At 58.0% G+C, this 16,527-nt stretch overlaps 1 protein-coding gene and 1 non-coding gene across 3 annotated transcripts; both read right to left on the reverse strand.

The window, feature by feature from the left end:
- Nucleotides 1–456: 456 nt before the first annotated feature.
- On the reverse strand, nucleotides 457–12,700 carry MVD (mevalonate diphosphate decarboxylase). 2 transcript variants are annotated; one of them, XM_037877747.2, is made up of 10 exons: nucleotides 12,301–12,700; nucleotides 11,259–11,329; nucleotides 9,396–9,510; nucleotides 8,543–8,689; nucleotides 7,851–8,050; nucleotides 7,089–7,163; nucleotides 4,685–4,903; nucleotides 3,237–3,352; nucleotides 2,484–2,592; nucleotides 457–1,309 (listed from the first exon to the last, which is right to left on the reverse strand). In XM_037877747.2, the coding sequence occupies exons 1-10, from the start codon at nucleotides 12,368–12,370 to the stop codon at nucleotides 1,229–1,231; spliced, it is 1,203 nt and encodes a 400-aa protein (XP_037733675.1). In that variant the 5' UTR covers nucleotides 12,371–12,700; the 3' UTR covers nucleotides 457–1,228. The 2 variants fall into 2 exon arrangements, with proteins under 2 accessions (XP_037733675.1, XP_043382151.1); XM_043526216.1 differs by lacking the exon at nucleotides 7,089–7,163 and having other exon boundaries at nucleotides 12,301–12,488.
- A 3,443-nt stretch (nucleotides 12,701–16,143) lies between these two features.
- Nucleotides 16,144–16,236, reverse strand: TRNAR-UCU. Its single transcript has 2 exons — nucleotides 16,200–16,236; nucleotides 16,144–16,179 (listed from the first exon to the last, which is right to left on the reverse strand). It is a non-coding gene; the product is annotated as a tRNA-Arg (tRNA).
- Nucleotides 16,237–16,527: the final 291 nt, after the last annotated feature.

Below are 16,527 nucleotides of genomic sequence, written 5' to 3' on the forward strand. Positions count from 1 at the left end.
AGTGGCTGTCCCCGCACCAGTGATCACTCACCCACCTCTGAAATGCAGCTGCCTCGGGGTGGAACACTGCAGCTGCTGAGCAGCACACAGCACCAGCATGGGGGGGGGGGGTGTTTTTAAGAGGGGAAGTGAAGAATAACTCCTACAACTGGACCCGCAGAAGGGAATAGGAGGGTAGCCAGAAAGTAACCAGAATTTGCCCCAGATACCAGGGCTCTTATGCCAAACATTTGCTAAAATAGCTGTGGAATCACAATGGAAAGAAACGAGCCTACATGCATGGTGGGACTGGACTGGTTAGGGCTGCTAATGTAATGTAGGAATGTAATCTACCTGCTTCATTTCCAGCCTCTTCTTGGACAACACCCTCTCCCCCATCCCTCTGGGTGTCTCCCGCTGGATCTTAACAAGTCGAAGGGGGGGGGGGGTATGTAAAAAACTGAGCAGACACACTCCTGGGTTCAGAAAGTGATATTCATGGACATTTACACTTAAAACCAAAAACAAGGAAGTAGGGACATTTCAAGATTGCTCCGATTGCTCCATTTTTAAAACCCAGCTTCCCAGTTAGCGTAGCGTGGGACGGGGTGATCTGGGGAGGGAACTCCATGCCTGCCGGGGAGCGGCACCAGCTGGCTAAGGGGATGGGTGAGTGAGCCCTTCATCTCTAGGTCAGTCCAGATCAGGCCCCACCAGAAAGGAGTCCAGGGCTGCTGGCACCAGGAGCTGTTCCCATCTGGAAGCGGTTTGCTGTGGAGTCAATCCTTTTCCTAGCAGACGAGCAGCCTCATCACAACTGCCCTCCTTTGCTGGCAGAATTGGCCATGGAGATGGGACCCTCCTTTCCTGAGGAGCCCTGGCCCATGGGGGGAGAAGCACCCTGGCTGGGCAGTGTGGGGACACTAGCCCTGCCACTGGCCAGGTGGCGTGTGTTCTGCAAGGGGGCTTTGGTCAGCAGCGCTCTTCCCCAGCATTAAATCCCCCAAGAGGGAGCAGCAGGACCTGAAAACCTTCTCCCAGACTGTACCTCACCGGCAATCCCCAAGCTTTGCTGGGATCGATCCCCCAAGGCCACGCCCCAAACGCCTCTCCGCTCTCCTGAGAGCCAGCGACTGAAATAGCATTGCCACCACCCACATTCCCCACTCCCTGCGGGCTGGAAGGGTCTTTGCTCAGCGTGTCTCCCTGAGGCTGAAGGGTGCCAGGCGGCTGCTCTGCAGGGGGCTGCTCAGGCGCTGAGGCGGGGAAACCCATCTGCTCCCAGCAGATGGAGGTTGGGATCGTCCAGAGGCTGAGGCCCCGGCCCCGGCTACAAGAGGAACAAAGCCACACATTACAGAGGGGAGCTGGAGAGGGCTGCTGAGACCCCTTGCGTGCTACGGGCGAGAGACCCAGACATGTACACAGCAGAGGGTTTAGAGAGCACCAAACAGCCAACCGGGTGCCCTGCCGAGGGGGGGAAGTTCAAAGAAAGCCCCCTTTGAGCATTGCAATGCCAGAGGTGGCCAGGCCGGTGGTCCGCCTCCTGCCACTGCAGATCTGTGAACCTCACAGTTCAATCTGGGATGACGAAGTCTTAACCAGCAGCCTGCCCCCCCTCCAATGCCTCCTCCATCCTGCTCTTAACTGGATGCTTGCCCCGGGTCTCCCCTCCGCACTCTGGTGGGTACGTTGGATTTAACCCTGTGATGCCAGGGGACACCTTGCATCACACGCTGCTTTTCTCTCACACCAGCACTGGCCAAACCCACGGCTGGGAGCCACGTGGCTCCTCCAGGCCCTGATTCCACGTGGCCGACGTGCTAGGGGGACCGCTGGGTCACAGAGAAAGAGGAAGCAGTGCTGGGATGGGGCGGGGCCAGCTGCCGGGAAAGAACTCAGGGTCTGTCCTCACTAGCAATGTTAAAGTGCTGCACCAGCGCTGGGGGAGAGCTCTCCCCGCGCTGTAAAAAACCCACCCCCTCAAGGGGCGCAGCTCCCAGCGCTGGGGCACTGTCTACACTGACACTTCACAGCACTGAAACTTGCAGCGCTCAGGGGGGTGTTTTTTCACTCCCCTGAGCGAGAAAGTGGCAGTGTAGACAAGGCCTCGATGAGAGCGTCTGTATGCACAGCGCTCAGACCCACCCAAGGAACTGGCTCCACAATCTCGGGGCGCTCCCCCATGGCACAGGGCTCTTGTCCTTACAAAGGGCCAGGCTTAAAGATGGCCTTTGCAATGGGGATGGGGGGGGAGGACTTAAGCCCCCCTCCCCGCCCCTAATTCAGACTCTGGGGTTCAGAGTGTGGCCAGAGACCCAGAGGGGAGTCAAACAGACCTGCACCCCCCTCGTTCCCCACTCCAGGCTGCGCAAACATGGTTTCTTTCTGCCGCTGCAGACAGTCAAGCCCAGGGTCCAGCCACGTTTGAGCTCCCCAGTGTGGATGGGCCCGGGTCAGCAACAGCACCCCACACCTGCCTCGGGCCCAGCCCCACGCCGTACCTTGGTGAGGAGGATGTACCGGATCGCCCCAGGAACAGGCTCCAGCACCACCGTGGAGAGCAGCTCCTCTGAGAGCAAGGCGGGCCCGGCCGGCAGCCCCCTCAGGAACCTGCAGGGGCACAAAGGGGGGTATCGGCAGGGGTACGTGGTGCACACCCCAAGAGAGGGGAGATGGGCGGATGGTCAAATGGGGCTAGGAGTCACTGCCCTCCCAGTCATCCCCCCCTGCGCCGGGTCGCCTCGGGCTGCCCCTCATCTGCTCCAGACTGGCTCTGTCTCACCAATGCCCTCTCCGGGCCCCCAGGCCTAGCTCCTAGAGCTCCCGCCTTAGTCCGTTGTGGGCAGACCCCACTAGTGCTGCCTGACAGCCTCAAACCCTCCGGCCGCTGCAGGCCCTGGGCCCCGGGAAATGCTCGCCTGGAGCAGACCCTGGCACCAGAGCTGAGAGCAGCCGCTAGAGACCCTGGACGGACCAGAATCAAAAGGGCCAGGCAGAGGGAACAGCCCTGCCTGCCAACTTTCTCCTGCTGCCCCACTGCACCTCCACCCCAAGCACTGCCAATGTCCCTCAATCCCAGCCTGCAGCCCCCTCCCCTGGGAGCCCTCAGCTCTACCGATACCCCTCAATCCTGTCCAGCATTTCCCCCCCCTGACCTACGCCCCTCTGCTGGTGCCCCTCAGTCCCGACTTGCAGCCCTTGCTACCCCAGTCCCCAGCACACCGCACTGGCTGAACAGGGCGGCTGGGACTTACTGGTCTCCGTTAGACTCAGGAGGGAAGCTGCACTTCACCACTTCCACAAACTCATCCACCGTGTCCGCCAGGGTGAAGACCACGGCGTTGGGGCCAGCGTCAAAGGTGTAGGCCACCTACAACAGAGCGGAGCGGACGTGGTCAGCACAGCACCCGGAGCAGGGCTGCCTGTCGCCAGCGGGCTCCAGCGCCCGGCATCCCGAACACTCGCCCAGCCCCACAGCCGCAGCCTTTGCTGGCCCAGGGCACGTCTCCACACTCCGGTGCCCTGCAGCACACTGGCACCAGAGCAGGGAGCTCAGGGGGCGGGTGAATGGGGCTGATCAGAGAGAAACACCTGCTCGAGGAAGGCAGCAAGAAGAGCAGCAGCTGCTTCCTGTTTCATCTGCCCCCAGTGAGATGCACATCCCTTCCCCCGCCACGCCACGGGGCCGGTGCTAGCACGGCCAGGTGGGCAAACAGATCCTGCCCAGCGGTCCATGAGATCTAGTATTCATGGGCAACACCCGGTGCTGCAGAATGAACCAACCCCCTCATCCCCCGACAGCTGCATCTGGGGTGGGGATCCCTCCCTGAGCCCTGCAGAGAGCAGTGCAGCCCCTGAAGCGTGCGAGCCGACTGCACCTCGTCCTCACATCCACCAACTGCTCGACTCCATCACGCCCCAGGGATCGGGGCCGCGGGATCCCACGCATTTCCCACAAACAGTCAGGGGCGTGTGATGGAGATTTGCTGAAGGTTAGTCACTGGGGAAGGGGGGTAGGTGCTGCAGGGTGGGTGGCAGAAGCCGGGAAGGATAGATCACTCACACAGGGAGGCCGATTTTAGTTGGTTTCCTAGGGGCAGGTCGTCTGGGGCAGCAAGGATCCTTTCGTCACACACCGGAGCCCTCTATGGGGGAAATCGCTCCACTAGGAAGTTACCTCCCGCGTAGCGGTTACAAGTCAGTGCAGCCCTACGCCAGTTTGCTGTCCCGCCCCGGCACCCTGACTGCGCTGCCCTCAGTTAGGTGGGAAGCGGCGTCTCCTGGACACATACCCCAGAGCTCCCAGCGCCACTCCAAGCTGCAGCGCACGGTAGACAATTGCACACGGTTGTGTGGGGGGCCTCTTGGGTGCCAGGGGAGAAGGTGGTAAAAGTCTCCCAACTCCCACAATCCTCCTGGGGAAATCCCAAGATTCCCTAGGACCTGCTTGAGCACACGTGCTCAGTGAGTGACTGTAGCGCCCAGCACAGCAGATCGGCGCCGGGAGATCTCAAAGGGGTGGCCAACGGCTCATGTTCTGAGCAGACAGACACTACCCTCCGATCACGGGGCTCTGACACTCGCTCCCCTGGCCCCTGTCGCCTTGGTAAAAGGACAGCCCCTCTCTGAACCAGGAGGCCCTGACCGAAGTGCCATGCTGTGCACCCCTGATGCCAGTCCAGGTATCCCACGCTGAGCCCACCTTGGTCTTGCCGTGGTGCGCGTTGAATCGGTGGGCCAGGGCGATGATGCGCCGGGAGATGTCATTGAGGTAGAAGATGGGAGGGAAGGTGTCCAGGCAGGTGGCATGGAACTGGTTGCTGTCCTTCATGGTCAGCTGGCCAAAGCCCTCAAAGTCTCGCTGCCGGATGAACTGGATCATCTGGGCCATGTGCTCCGGCACCACCGCCTCTGCGCGATGCTGCAATGGGGCAACAGGGACAGTTACACTGGGGGAGCCCCCACTGCATTGGGATGGGGAGACCCACAAAGTCTCATTACTACTTTGGGTACCTGTGCCATCACCTTGGCACCATCGTCCAGTGGGGGCACCTCATCACAGCAGGAGGGATGGACTGCACCATCTCTAACCCTGGGCCCCATACACAACCATCGGGAGGGGCTGCTCCCAGCAAGGCCCTACCCACCAACAATGCCCCTACAAAGGTGGGAAAAGAGCCAGGAGAGCTGGAGGAGTCATAGAATCATAGAACTGGAAGGGACCTCGAGAGGTCATCTAGTCCAGTCCCCTGCACTCATGGCAGGACTAAGTGTTGTCTAGAGTCCATCCTTGACAGGTGTTTGTCCAACCTGCTCTTAAAAATCCCCAATGATGGAGATTCCACAACCTCCCTCGGCAATTTATTCCAGCGCTTAACCACCCTGACAGTTAGGAAGTTTTTCCTAAACCGCCCTTGCTGCAATTTAAGCCCATTGCTTCTTGTGCTACCTCAGAGGTTAAAGAGAACAATATTTCCCCTCCTCCTTGTAACAACCTTTTACATACATGAAAACTTATGTCCCCTCTCAGTCGTCTCTTCTTCAGACTAAACAAACCCAGTTTTTTCAATCTTCCTTCATAGTTCAGGTTTGCTAGACCTTTAATCATTTTTGTTGCTCTTCTCTGGACTTTCTCCAATTTGTCCACATCCTTCCTGAAATGTGGCACCCAGTTCTGGACGCAAAGATCCAGTTGAGGCCTAATCAGCGCGGAGTAGAGCGGAAGAATTACTTCTTGTGTCTTGCTTACAACACTCCTGCTAATACAGCCCAGAACGAGGTTTGCTTTTTTCACAACAATGTTACACTGTTGACTCATATTTAGCTTGTGGTCCACTGTGGCCCCCAGATCCCTTTCCGCAGGACTCCTTCCTAAGCCGTCATTTCCCATTTTGTACGTGTGCAACCGATTGTTCCTTCCTAAGTGGAGGACTTTGCCTTTGTCCTTATTGGATTTCATCCGATTTACTTCAGACCATTTCTCCTGTTTGTCCAGATCATTTTGAATTTTAATCCTATCCTCCAAAGCACTTGCAACCCCCCCAGCTTGGTATCGTTTGCAAACTGTATAAGTGTACTCTCTATGTCATTCTCTAAATCATTGATGAAGATATTGAACAGAACCGGACCCAGAACTGATCCCTGTGGGACCCCACTCCTTATGCCCTTCCAGCCTGACCGTGAACCACTGATAACAGTCCCTCCCCACCAGGAGTCAGTGCACAGCTGCTCCCCACTGGCTGTGGAGGGCTGTTTTGAAGGGGATGTCGGGCGGGAGGGCTCCCAAATCTCCCTCCCACCCTCTGGATAGAATTAGTGCTTCAGCTACGAAGAGTCTCCTGAGACGCCTTCAGTCACATCACAACGCAGCAGCTGGCTGAGTTGTTAACACAGTCAGGGATGTTCCAGCAGCTGGCTGAAAACTCGGCCCATGGCCACTTGGGTAGAGCCTGCTCACCCCCGAGTAAAACCTCCCCAACGCGCAGGCAATATCCTCGGATCCAGCAGCCCCCGCAGGAAGAGACTCGGAGCTAAAGGGCCTCGGTGTCTCCAGCCGCACTGCGTTACAGCCTGCCAGCAATAAGCTGGTTCCCCGAGTGCATTCAAAGGCGCTCAGTCACTCCAGTGACCAGAGCCCGAGTAACACTGACATGGATCCGTTGTGCTGGAAGGAGTTGGAAAAACACCACCAAACGCACTCAAAGGTCCAGCAGATTTTGCAAGGGAGCACGGCATCAGGCCCAGCAGCCCTGCAGACAGCACGGACGGAATAACCTGCCCGTTCCCGGCCACCATTAGCTAGAGGTCAGCTCAGGCCCTGAAGCAGGAGAGTTTGGATTCCACCAAATTCCGTATTTCCAGTTTCCGGGGTCAGGAGTCAAACACGCCCCCCAGCAGGGCTCCAGGGGCAGGTGCTGGAGCACAGGGGAAGTGGGAAGTTAGCATCCGGCCCCCTTTGCTATGGGATTTGAGTGAGTGATTTGGGGGTTATTCCAAACGCCAGCGCCCCCGTCCGCCCCAGCAGCATTGCAGGGACAGCTAGATCAAACGTGAGTAAGAGAAACGCCTGCCCCCACACAGCTGAGAACAGGGCTCCAGCCTCAAACCTTCAGCAAGCGGCTGGTGTCCACGCTTGTCTGCATCCCAGCCGTGCTGCCCACCGGTTTCTTCTCAGCGCTTACCTGTGGGGCGGGGGAGAGGAAGAAAGCTCTTTGCATCAACATCCCCAAGGGCTCTCCCCACCCAGAGGAAGATGCAGCGGCCCCCAGATGCTTGGGGAACAGATCTCACCACCTGGGGCCAGTCAGCTGCCCCACCCCAATTGGGACATTCTTGGGAGTATCTCACCCCTAAACCCTCAGGACCACTCTGACTCCACGCGCCCCAGCACACCAGGAACAGACACCGCTCTCCCTCCCAAGTGAGGACGCAGCAAACCCCAGAGCCCAGGTCTGGGTCGACAGGTTCTTAGTCTCGGAGAGCGACTGTCTGCAAGAGCCCTACTAGCCAGAGTCCCATCTGGAACATACCCCCGCAGATGATCCTCCAGCCCCTTTGGGAGGCAGGCCCGGGACTGCAGGGGAAGAGAGCCACAGGGAGTGGGAGTGACTGCCCAAGGTCTAGTATGCGGGAGAGGCTGGCACAGAACCGAGGAGTCCTGATGCCAAGGTCCCTGCTCTAACCACTAGCCCACACTTCCCTTCCAGAGCTGGGAACAGAACCCAGGAGTCCTAGCTCCCAGGGCAGAACCAGCCCTAGGTCTCACTCTCTCCTCACCATCCCATAATGCTTTTCCTGCCCCACCCTCAGGCTGGATGGATGCCGTGACCTAGGGGTACCAGACGGGTCGCCCCCCGGTTCTCACTCACCACCAGGATGAGCACTCTGAGCTCCGGCCAGTGTGTCTCTGGCGCCACCTGCTGGGCAACGCTGTCCTTGCCGTCGGGCCGCTCCCCCATCAGCCACTGCACGAAGCCCCCAAGCATGCTCCTGCAGGCGCTGCCCGATCCCTGGCGGGCGACCTCGGAGAGCTCGCCCTCCACGCCGTACAGCCGGGCCAGGGTGTGCACTGGGACAGGAGACGGGGTGAGGTCAGCGCGGCTGGGGGACTCGCTCCCCACCCATGGGGCCTGGCCCCAGGGCTCTGGCCAGCTGGATCCTCCTCCACCAGCATCCAGCCCCCTGGGCCGATCCTAGGGTCGCTCGTCCCCAGACAGCCCCCCCCAGGCTTCTCCCCGAACCTCACTACAGCACGGCCCAGCCATGGGGGAGGAAGGGGGCAGCACAGCAGCCCAGTGCAGGGCATTTGGGAGGGGAGGGGGGCGAGAGGAGAGAGACATGGAAAGCCCACCCTCCACTCCCTGGAGAGCCGGGGGCAGTGTGTGTGTGTGGGGGGGGGAAGGGACAGCCCAGCACCCCCTCTCAAGAGCCAGGAGCAGGGACAGCCCAGCGCATGCACACCACCCACTCCCGCCTCCCGAGAGCCGAGGGCAGCGTGTGGGGGCAAAGAGTGGGGGGGGCGGGGCAGGAGCTGGGGCAGGGCTCACACCCACGCACTCACCCAGGCAGGCATACCCCGCTGCTGAAGACGCCAGGCCGGCCGCCGTGGGAAAGTTGTTCACCGAGGCAACATGCACTTTGTAGGACAGGCTGAGGGGGGCCGCGGCCCCAGCACTGCCGCCCCTGCGCTTCCTGGCCAGGCGGCGCACTGCAGGACAGAGCAGAGCGGGGCTTAGATGTCCAGAGGCATCTGACCTGCCCCAGTGGGTTCCACGGGGTCTGGACTGGGGGCAGCAGGTCCATGGTTAGCTAACACCCCCTCCCCATTTGGGTGCTGGACAGAAGACGATGAGCAAGGCAGCAGCAGCAGGGCCATGGTGCCAGCCACAGAGGTATCTGCCTGCCCCTCCTCGCTCTCCTGGATGGGTTCTGGGCAGGGCAGGAGAGGGCCTGCACTGGGGTAGCACAAGGGACTTTTAGGGAGCGGGATACGTCCCAGAGAAGCAGCCTCCACCCCGCAATCTGCAAGGGTCTCAAAGCACTTCACAAGCTTTAAATACAGCCCTTCAAACCCCAAAGAACAGGGGGGAGGTTTTACAGAGAGGGAAACTGAGGCACAGAGCAGGGCAGCGACCTGTGCAGGGTCATGTGGGGAACCAGTGGCATGGCTGGGAAAGGACCCCAGGAGTCCCACCTGCAGCTTGCATATGGCCTTGTAGGGAGGTACTGAGCGCGCCCGGTGGGGATCATGCTCCCAGCAAGTTGGAAGTATATGGGCAACCCAAGGGACTGAGACAGACCTTGACCGCAGGGAAAGCTGGGGGCTCAAACTGGGGCCTGCCCCTTGGCAATTCCAGCTGCTCACCACCAGCCCACCTGGCTGTGCCCGCCCTGCCCCCAGCCAGGATACTCACTCTCCCGCAGGCAGGACTGCAGCCGCGGGTGCCCAACGTTGGCCTCTTCCCCGTTCAGCCAGAGCCGGTCCTCTTTGAAGTCTCTGCTGATGGCGGCCGTGGTGGTGGTTTTAAGCTGGGAGGGAGAGATCAGAGTGCGCTGAGCTGCAGCCAGGGCCGGGCAGGGGCGTTCCAGCGACGTGCAAGCACATGGTTAGATTTAGCTCCAGGGATTGGTGCTGAGCCCCGCCCCATGGCAGTGGCCACTGTGCACCACCCACGGGGCCACACGAAGCCCCCATCCCCATCTCGGGGGGGGGGGCTGTGGATCAAGTTCTATTTATGACGAGGAAGAACAAAAGCCCAAAATTATTCTAATGCATCACGATTGCTCTCTATCACGGTGGCACCCAAAGGCCCCCATTGTGCTAGGTGCTGTACACAGGCAGAGCGACACAGTCCCCTGAAGAGCTGACACAGGTGGAAGAGGGAAGAGACTGGCCCAAGGTCAGCAGAGGTCAGTGGCAGAGGTGAGACTAGAACCATGGTCTTCCAACTCCCAGCCCAGCACCCAGCCCACTGGGCACCTCCTCCCCCTCCAGACAGAGGCTGCTACCCGGCTTTGCTGAATGTGTGAACAGCTTCTGTGCAAAGTTTACTTTGTTTTACAGAGTGGCTCCTCTCTAGTGTACGTAGAGTGAAAGCTAAGTGCCCCCAACCCCTTGGCCCAGGGGGCAGCGGCTTGCACATTTTGCTAGGATAATAATAAAAGGTTTCTATTTATACCACCGCTTACCTGTGAACTCACAGCTGCATAACCCCCGCTGGTAGGTAAATACTATCATCTCCCACTTTACACATGGGGAAAACGAGGCACAGAGTTGGGAAGTGACTGGCCCAAGGCCACACACAGCAAGCCAGTGGCAGATGTGGGAAGAGAACCCAGGTGTTCCTGCCACCAGGCAATACTCCCTCCAATGTGAGCACTTCTAAAATGGGAAGAGACATCGCCAACAGGCTGGCACCTCACACCTTTATGAGAGCCAGACTGGGCATGACCTTCCCAAGGCCCTAGAAGTGCAGTTTAAACTAGGTGTCTCTTTGGGGCTGAGGGGCAACAAGTCACCCGAGACGAGGCAGCATTTCAGCACAGGCCACGGGCCAACCAGATCCCAAGCCCCCCTGATCCCAAGCCCCCACCTTTCCACCAGGCTGCACCCATCTCGCCCTGCGGGGAAGCGCTGAGCTAATACGTGGCTGATACACGTCTCCAAGCACAGGTGCCAGTTCAAACACTGCAGAGGGACAGATCACAGTGCCCAGGGATCTACAAATGAAGGGCAAAAGGGAACTCCATTGAATTCCCGGGAGTTAATGATTACACCAAGGGATAGACTGGGCCAAATGAGATTAAAATAAGAAAAGGGGAAATTTTGGCTAAATATCAGGAAATAAGTCCCAACACTGTGACCCAGGAGGCTGTGTAATATTCTCCCAAGGGAAGGGACAGGAGCCACAGGGGACAATCATGTACTGGTCCTTGGGGAATGCACTGGAATGATGATAACATAGAAAGTAGAGAGAGGAAAGATTTCTATGACACGCTGACAGTGGGGTTTATAGCAAACCACACTTTAGGCAGATGTTTCTCCCACGGTGGCCCATCATTTCCAAGCCCTTTGGCAAGAAAGTTACCACCTGTTTCCTTGAACATTTGCCTGATTGTTCCCAGAAGAAGAGTGGCTGCTGTTGTTTCATTCTCAGATGAAACCCCCCTCTCTGCTCCAGTCCAACCGCTAACAATCTCTCTTCTCTAGCAGCCTCAGCTCCGAGTCACTCCCGAGAAGCATCTTTCCTGGGCTTTTATTACAAGTTCATACCAACCTGATCCTGGTGCAGGGTGACGCTCAGAGAGGAATTGATGGGTAAAATCAGCTCTTCATCTCGCTTCCCCCCTGAAAGAGATTAGATGGCAGAATCAGCATGGAGAGTCCCCAGTCATTAGTACGGGGCTGGGGTTCTCATCAGACAGTTAATCACTCAGGTTCCTGCCTCAGCAGTTGCTCTCAGGCACGTGGAGACCCATCAGAGGAGCCCAATAATGCAATAAAAGAGAGAGACACAAGTCACTTCCAAATAATCCTCATCAGTCCACAGCGAACTGGCTACAAAAAACAGGTTTGACGAGATCAGGCTACGGAATTCATTCTGCTTGCCTCACCCAGTCCTGATTAGATACCATGGCCTCTGTTTTAATTTATTAAATCCTACAGCGTGTACTGCCATGACAGCTGGAGATGCTTCTGATGCAGAGCCCGAGACAATCAAGGAGGGCAAAATCTGCAAACTCAGGAACAGAGAACAAGCCAAAGTCAGCCCCATTAAAGACAGGCCTGATGGCCCGCCCTGCAGGGAACATGGGGCAGAACAGGGTGCCAAGAGCCCACACAGAGACCTTTGCCCCAGTGATGGCGAGAGCCTTTCCCCTAGCTATGCCCCCGTCCCGCAGTGCTCTGTGTTCCAGTCCTGTTAGACAGAGTCTGAAAGGGACTTCACCTGGGTCACAGGGTTTGGTAACTTTCAGCTCCTCCAAGACTTCCAGACTCAGTGAGATAGGCTTTGACAGGGCTCTTCTCCTGGCCCAGACCCGCTCCGCTGCCCTTGATGACAGGCGCTATCTGGAGGGGCCGGGGGCCCACCCTATGTGGAGGGGCCGGGGGGGGGCCCGCCCGCTGGACGGCGCAGCCCCTGCCCCGAGGAGGTTACACAGTCTAACAGACACAGACGTTTGCTCGCTCAGGCCGACCCCAGGGCCTTCCTGGGGGATACGCGCCCCCCACCACCCCCTGGGGCGCTGCCCTGGGACCGGGGCGGGCCAGGCCCGGGGGGGGGGCGTGCCCGTGGGGGGGGGGCAGGGGATACTCACAGTACTTGACGACAGCGATGTTGACAGGGGCTGTGCAGGTCACCACGGTGAGGGGCGTCTCCTCAGCCATGCCGGGGGCTGCAGAGGCCCAGGGAGGGAGCTCCGGCTCCCCCGTGCACGCCGCGCGCCAAGCCCCGGCAGGCAGCTGCCCTCCCACCCATGCCTGCCCCGCGCGACACCCCCCATCAGCTGGCGGGAGCGGATTGGCTAGCGGACCAGCAGCTGCTACAGCCGCTTCCAATCAGCACCGGCCCCCCGCCCGCGGCTGGCTCCGTCAACCAATGGGAGGGATCGGAAGATGGGCGCCGACCGCTCGCTCCGCACCCAGCAGGAGGGACCCTGGCGGCGCCGGGTGCACGTTACCACCCGGAGGCTTTGAGCTGGCACACGAAGAGGGGACTGTTGCTACGGTCGCACCAGGTGCCATATTCGAGAGTGGAACAGCGTGCACATGCGCAGTGTATACCGCTAACGTCACCGTCATTCAGGCCCGAGCGTTCCAGCGTCGGCCATGACACTATAGGCAAATGCAAGGGAGAGGCGCGGGCTGGGGCGGCCAGAATTAGGGGCTGATCCTGCAGCTGAGCAGCCTGGGGGGGCTGATCCTGGGGTCACTGACACCAGACTACCCAGGGTGCCAGGTCTTGCAATGTTATATGGCGGCTTATGTGACTTTGGGAGGGTTTTGGGGATATTTGCAACATTTGGGGGGCTGGAGGGATATTTGGGGATCTTCATGGTAGGGCGGTGGGGCCACTATAGCCAAGTTTGAGACTCTCTTACCGTCTAACAGCTGACTTGTCCAAGCGCTGTAAAAATCTATGTACCGCCGCAGATTTTGGAAAGCCCCAGCTTCTGGAGTCAGGGGATCGCATGCGAAATCACAGCTTTCATTTTAAACTAGTAAGTTTCTAGCCTTTGTGGTTGCCCAGGAAAGCTTAAAAATATCCTTCCCCCTTCCCCCCAATGGCTCAGACACCAGCAGGCAAATAAAAAGAACCAGACATTTGTTATTTTTATAACTCTTGTGATTTTTAAGCCAATCTTCTGATTTTGGGGAGGCCTTTTTAACATTTGAGGTTGGCAGCGCCCCATTCGTGTGTAGCCAACCAGGGTGTCACTCCTGATTTACACCAATGAAAGAGGAGATTCAGCCCTGGTTCCCTATGTTTTCCTGCAAAGTACTACGCACCCCTCAGGGGCTGTGTAACTGCCTGTAATGGGGCCCTTCCAGCAATGTCAGCCAGTGGCATGACGTGGACAGTTCAAAGAGATTTCAGGAAGCAGCCTGTGTGTAAGTTGGGTCACAAGAGTTTAGACACTAGGGGACTTGTAACCGGAGTTCCTTGAAGTAACATTCAGCCTGGCTTTTTAGTTCCTCTTCTTTCTCCTGCCAAGCATGGGTCAGCCCTGGTGGCCAGGCAGATCCTGTGAACATGGCTGCCTGGCTCTGGTGCTGGTTCTGAGCCTCATACACCTGGATGCATTTGTTCTACAGGCAGCTGTGGCAAGAAGGGTGGACTTGGGCAGGTCCATGTGTCATCCTGGTTGTGCATTAAAGCCAGCTGATTTCCACCCCTTCTTCGGACCAGGCTCTTTAACCCTTCATTGCATTGCTGCTTGCTGACTCTGGAGACGTTAGGACACTGTCGATGGCCCTTTGCACTCTGACCCAGATCCTTTGCCTCCAGTGGGAGTCAGGCAACTTAATACCTTCGAGGATCTGGGCCTCTGCTCATGCAGCATGGGCGGCAGCAGGGTGAGCTTCCCACAGAGGCCAGCGTCTCCCATTCACTTCTTGGCCGCTTTGCTGCAACTCATAGACATTAAGGTCAGAAGGAACCATTATGATCATCTAGTCTGACCTCCTGCACAATGCAGGCCACAGAATCTCACCCACCCACTCCTGCCAGCAAAGGGACAGATTGGTGCCTTGTGGAATGGTCTGTCTGCTACAGAGGCCTGTGAACTGGGCAGGGATCCAGGCCTCATTTCATTAGGGTGACCTGGTGTCCAGTTTTCGACTGGAACACCTGGTTGGAAAAGCGCAGCCGACTGGGACGTTAAAAGTCCAGTTGGCGGTGCTGCGGAGCTAAGGCAGGCTAGTCCCAAACTGTCCTGGCTCCGTGCTGCGCCCCGGAAGCGGCCAGCAAGTCCAGCTCCTTGGCGGGGGACAGGGGGCCCACGGGGCTCTGCGTGCTGCCCCCCCCCCCCCGAGCACCAGCTCCGCACTCCCATTGGCAAGGAACCACGGCCAATGGGAGTTGTGGGGGTGGTGTCAGCGGGCAAGAGCAGTAAGTGGAGCCTCCTGCTGCACCTCTGCCTAGGAGCTGGACCTCTGTCTGCTTCTGGGGCACAGCGCAGAGCCAGGACAGGTGGGAAGCCTGCCTTAGTAACCCCTCTGCTGACAGGGAGCCACTGGAGATAAGCCTGTGCCACAACCCCCAGCCCTGAGCACCTCCCCAACCCAAAGCCCCCTCCTGCACCCCATATCCCTCATCCCCATCCCCACTCCAGAGCCAGCACCCCCAGATGGAGCCCTTACCCACCCTGCACCCCAACCCTCTGCCCCAGCCCAGAGTCCCCTCCCACACCCTGAACTCCTCTGCCCCAACCCCTAGCTGGAGCCCTCACCCTCACCCACTCCCGCACCCCAACCCCCTGTCCCAGCCCACAGCCCCTTCCAACACCGCAATCCCTGGCCCCACCCCGGAGCCCACACCCCCAGTTAGAGCCCTCCTGCACCATAACCCCCTGGCCCTAGCCCAGTGAAAGTGAGTGAGGGGAGGGTGAGAGCAAGCCACTGAGGGAGGGGGAAATGTAGTGAGCAGGGGGTAGGGCCTCGGGAAGGAGCAGGGCAGGGGCATGGCCTCAGGGAAGGGGCAGGGCTAGGGTGTTCTGTTGGCAACCCTACGTTGCATAGAGGCAGCCAAACGGTCACCAGATGAAAAGGTTTTAGGTTAGTACCAGCTTGGTTTGAATGGGTCATCGAGAGACAAGAGGGTCTGCAGCCCATTGCCAAGGCCCTGAACCAGCCAGTGCCCTGCTGGTTCGTTCTCATGGTTTGCAGTAATTACCTAAATTTCAGAAGGCGGCTCTTGATTCCACTGGCCAGTATCCTCCAAGCAGGCAGCCTGGAGCTGCTTTGCAGGATTCCAGCCCCAGAGCCTGGGGATCCGGCTGGGACCCTCAAATGAGGTGAGCTGAGATTTACGGCTCGCTCCTGCTCCATCAAAGTCAATTGCAAAACATTCCGTGGGCACGTTGGATATTAACAAGGTGTAAAACTGAGCAAAGGGAGGTTGAGGCTGGCGAGCAGGGAGTGTTCCTGCCACGCGCAATGGATTTGTCTGTCTGCTGTTCCAATCTGATCATCTCCCAAGGGAAATGGGGAAAATCCGGTCACTGGCCTGTCTGCAGAGACTGATCAGCAGCCGGACAATTAGTGCCGCTGTAATTTCTGTGTGTGGAGTCTGCCGGGAACTGCACTTGATGTGCCAATCCATGGCACGGGGGCCACTGACCAACCCTCAGATGGTAACAGCTTCACTCACCTCTGACCAGTGGCCTAGGCAGGAATGAACAATGACCAGTTTCTCCCGTGAACTGTTTTTAAAGATAGAGAGAGCTCCTGATTGTTTTTGATGTTATGTAGCTTCGGCTTTGAGCAAGTGACAGGCCTTATGTTTTCCTTGGCTAGAGGAATCATTCTGCCAGATACAGGAGGCCTTTCTTTTCTCTTGAATTAACGCTAGGATTGCCTTGTTGTTTTCATCAAACCAGTCTTGGTGCCGATGAGTGGAATATCCTTTGGTTTCAGCACATTCATTGTGAGGGGTAAAACAGCTCTGGTGGGACTTGAACCCACAACCTTTGAATGACTCCATCTGTCATCAATCTAGAAGTCCAATGCACTATCCATTGTGCCACAGAGCCCTTGTCACATGTGGGGAAAATCTGCAGCACATGAATTGGGCTCCTCAGGCACCTAAACCCCCTTGGCAGATATGATCCTCGCATGGAGGTACAGCCGAAGTAAAAGAAGAAAGAGAGCCTGGTGGAGGTTTGGACTCTGCCAGCCTTGATGTATTTCTTCAGCAGGACTCATTTGGCAGGAGGCTGGGCGAAGGAAGTCAGGGACACCCCGTTTCTTAGATGCATGCTTTGCACCTGTCTAGCACCTGCCATTGCAGGGTCTCAAAGGGCTTTACAGACATTAAGGAGCTC

This window comes from Chelonia mydas, chromosome 12 (genome assembly GCF_015237465.2).
Source record: "Chelonia mydas isolate rCheMyd1 chromosome 12, rCheMyd1.pri.v2, whole genome shotgun sequence".
Taxonomy (NCBI): domain Eukaryota; kingdom Metazoa; phylum Chordata; order Testudines; family Cheloniidae; genus Chelonia; species Chelonia mydas.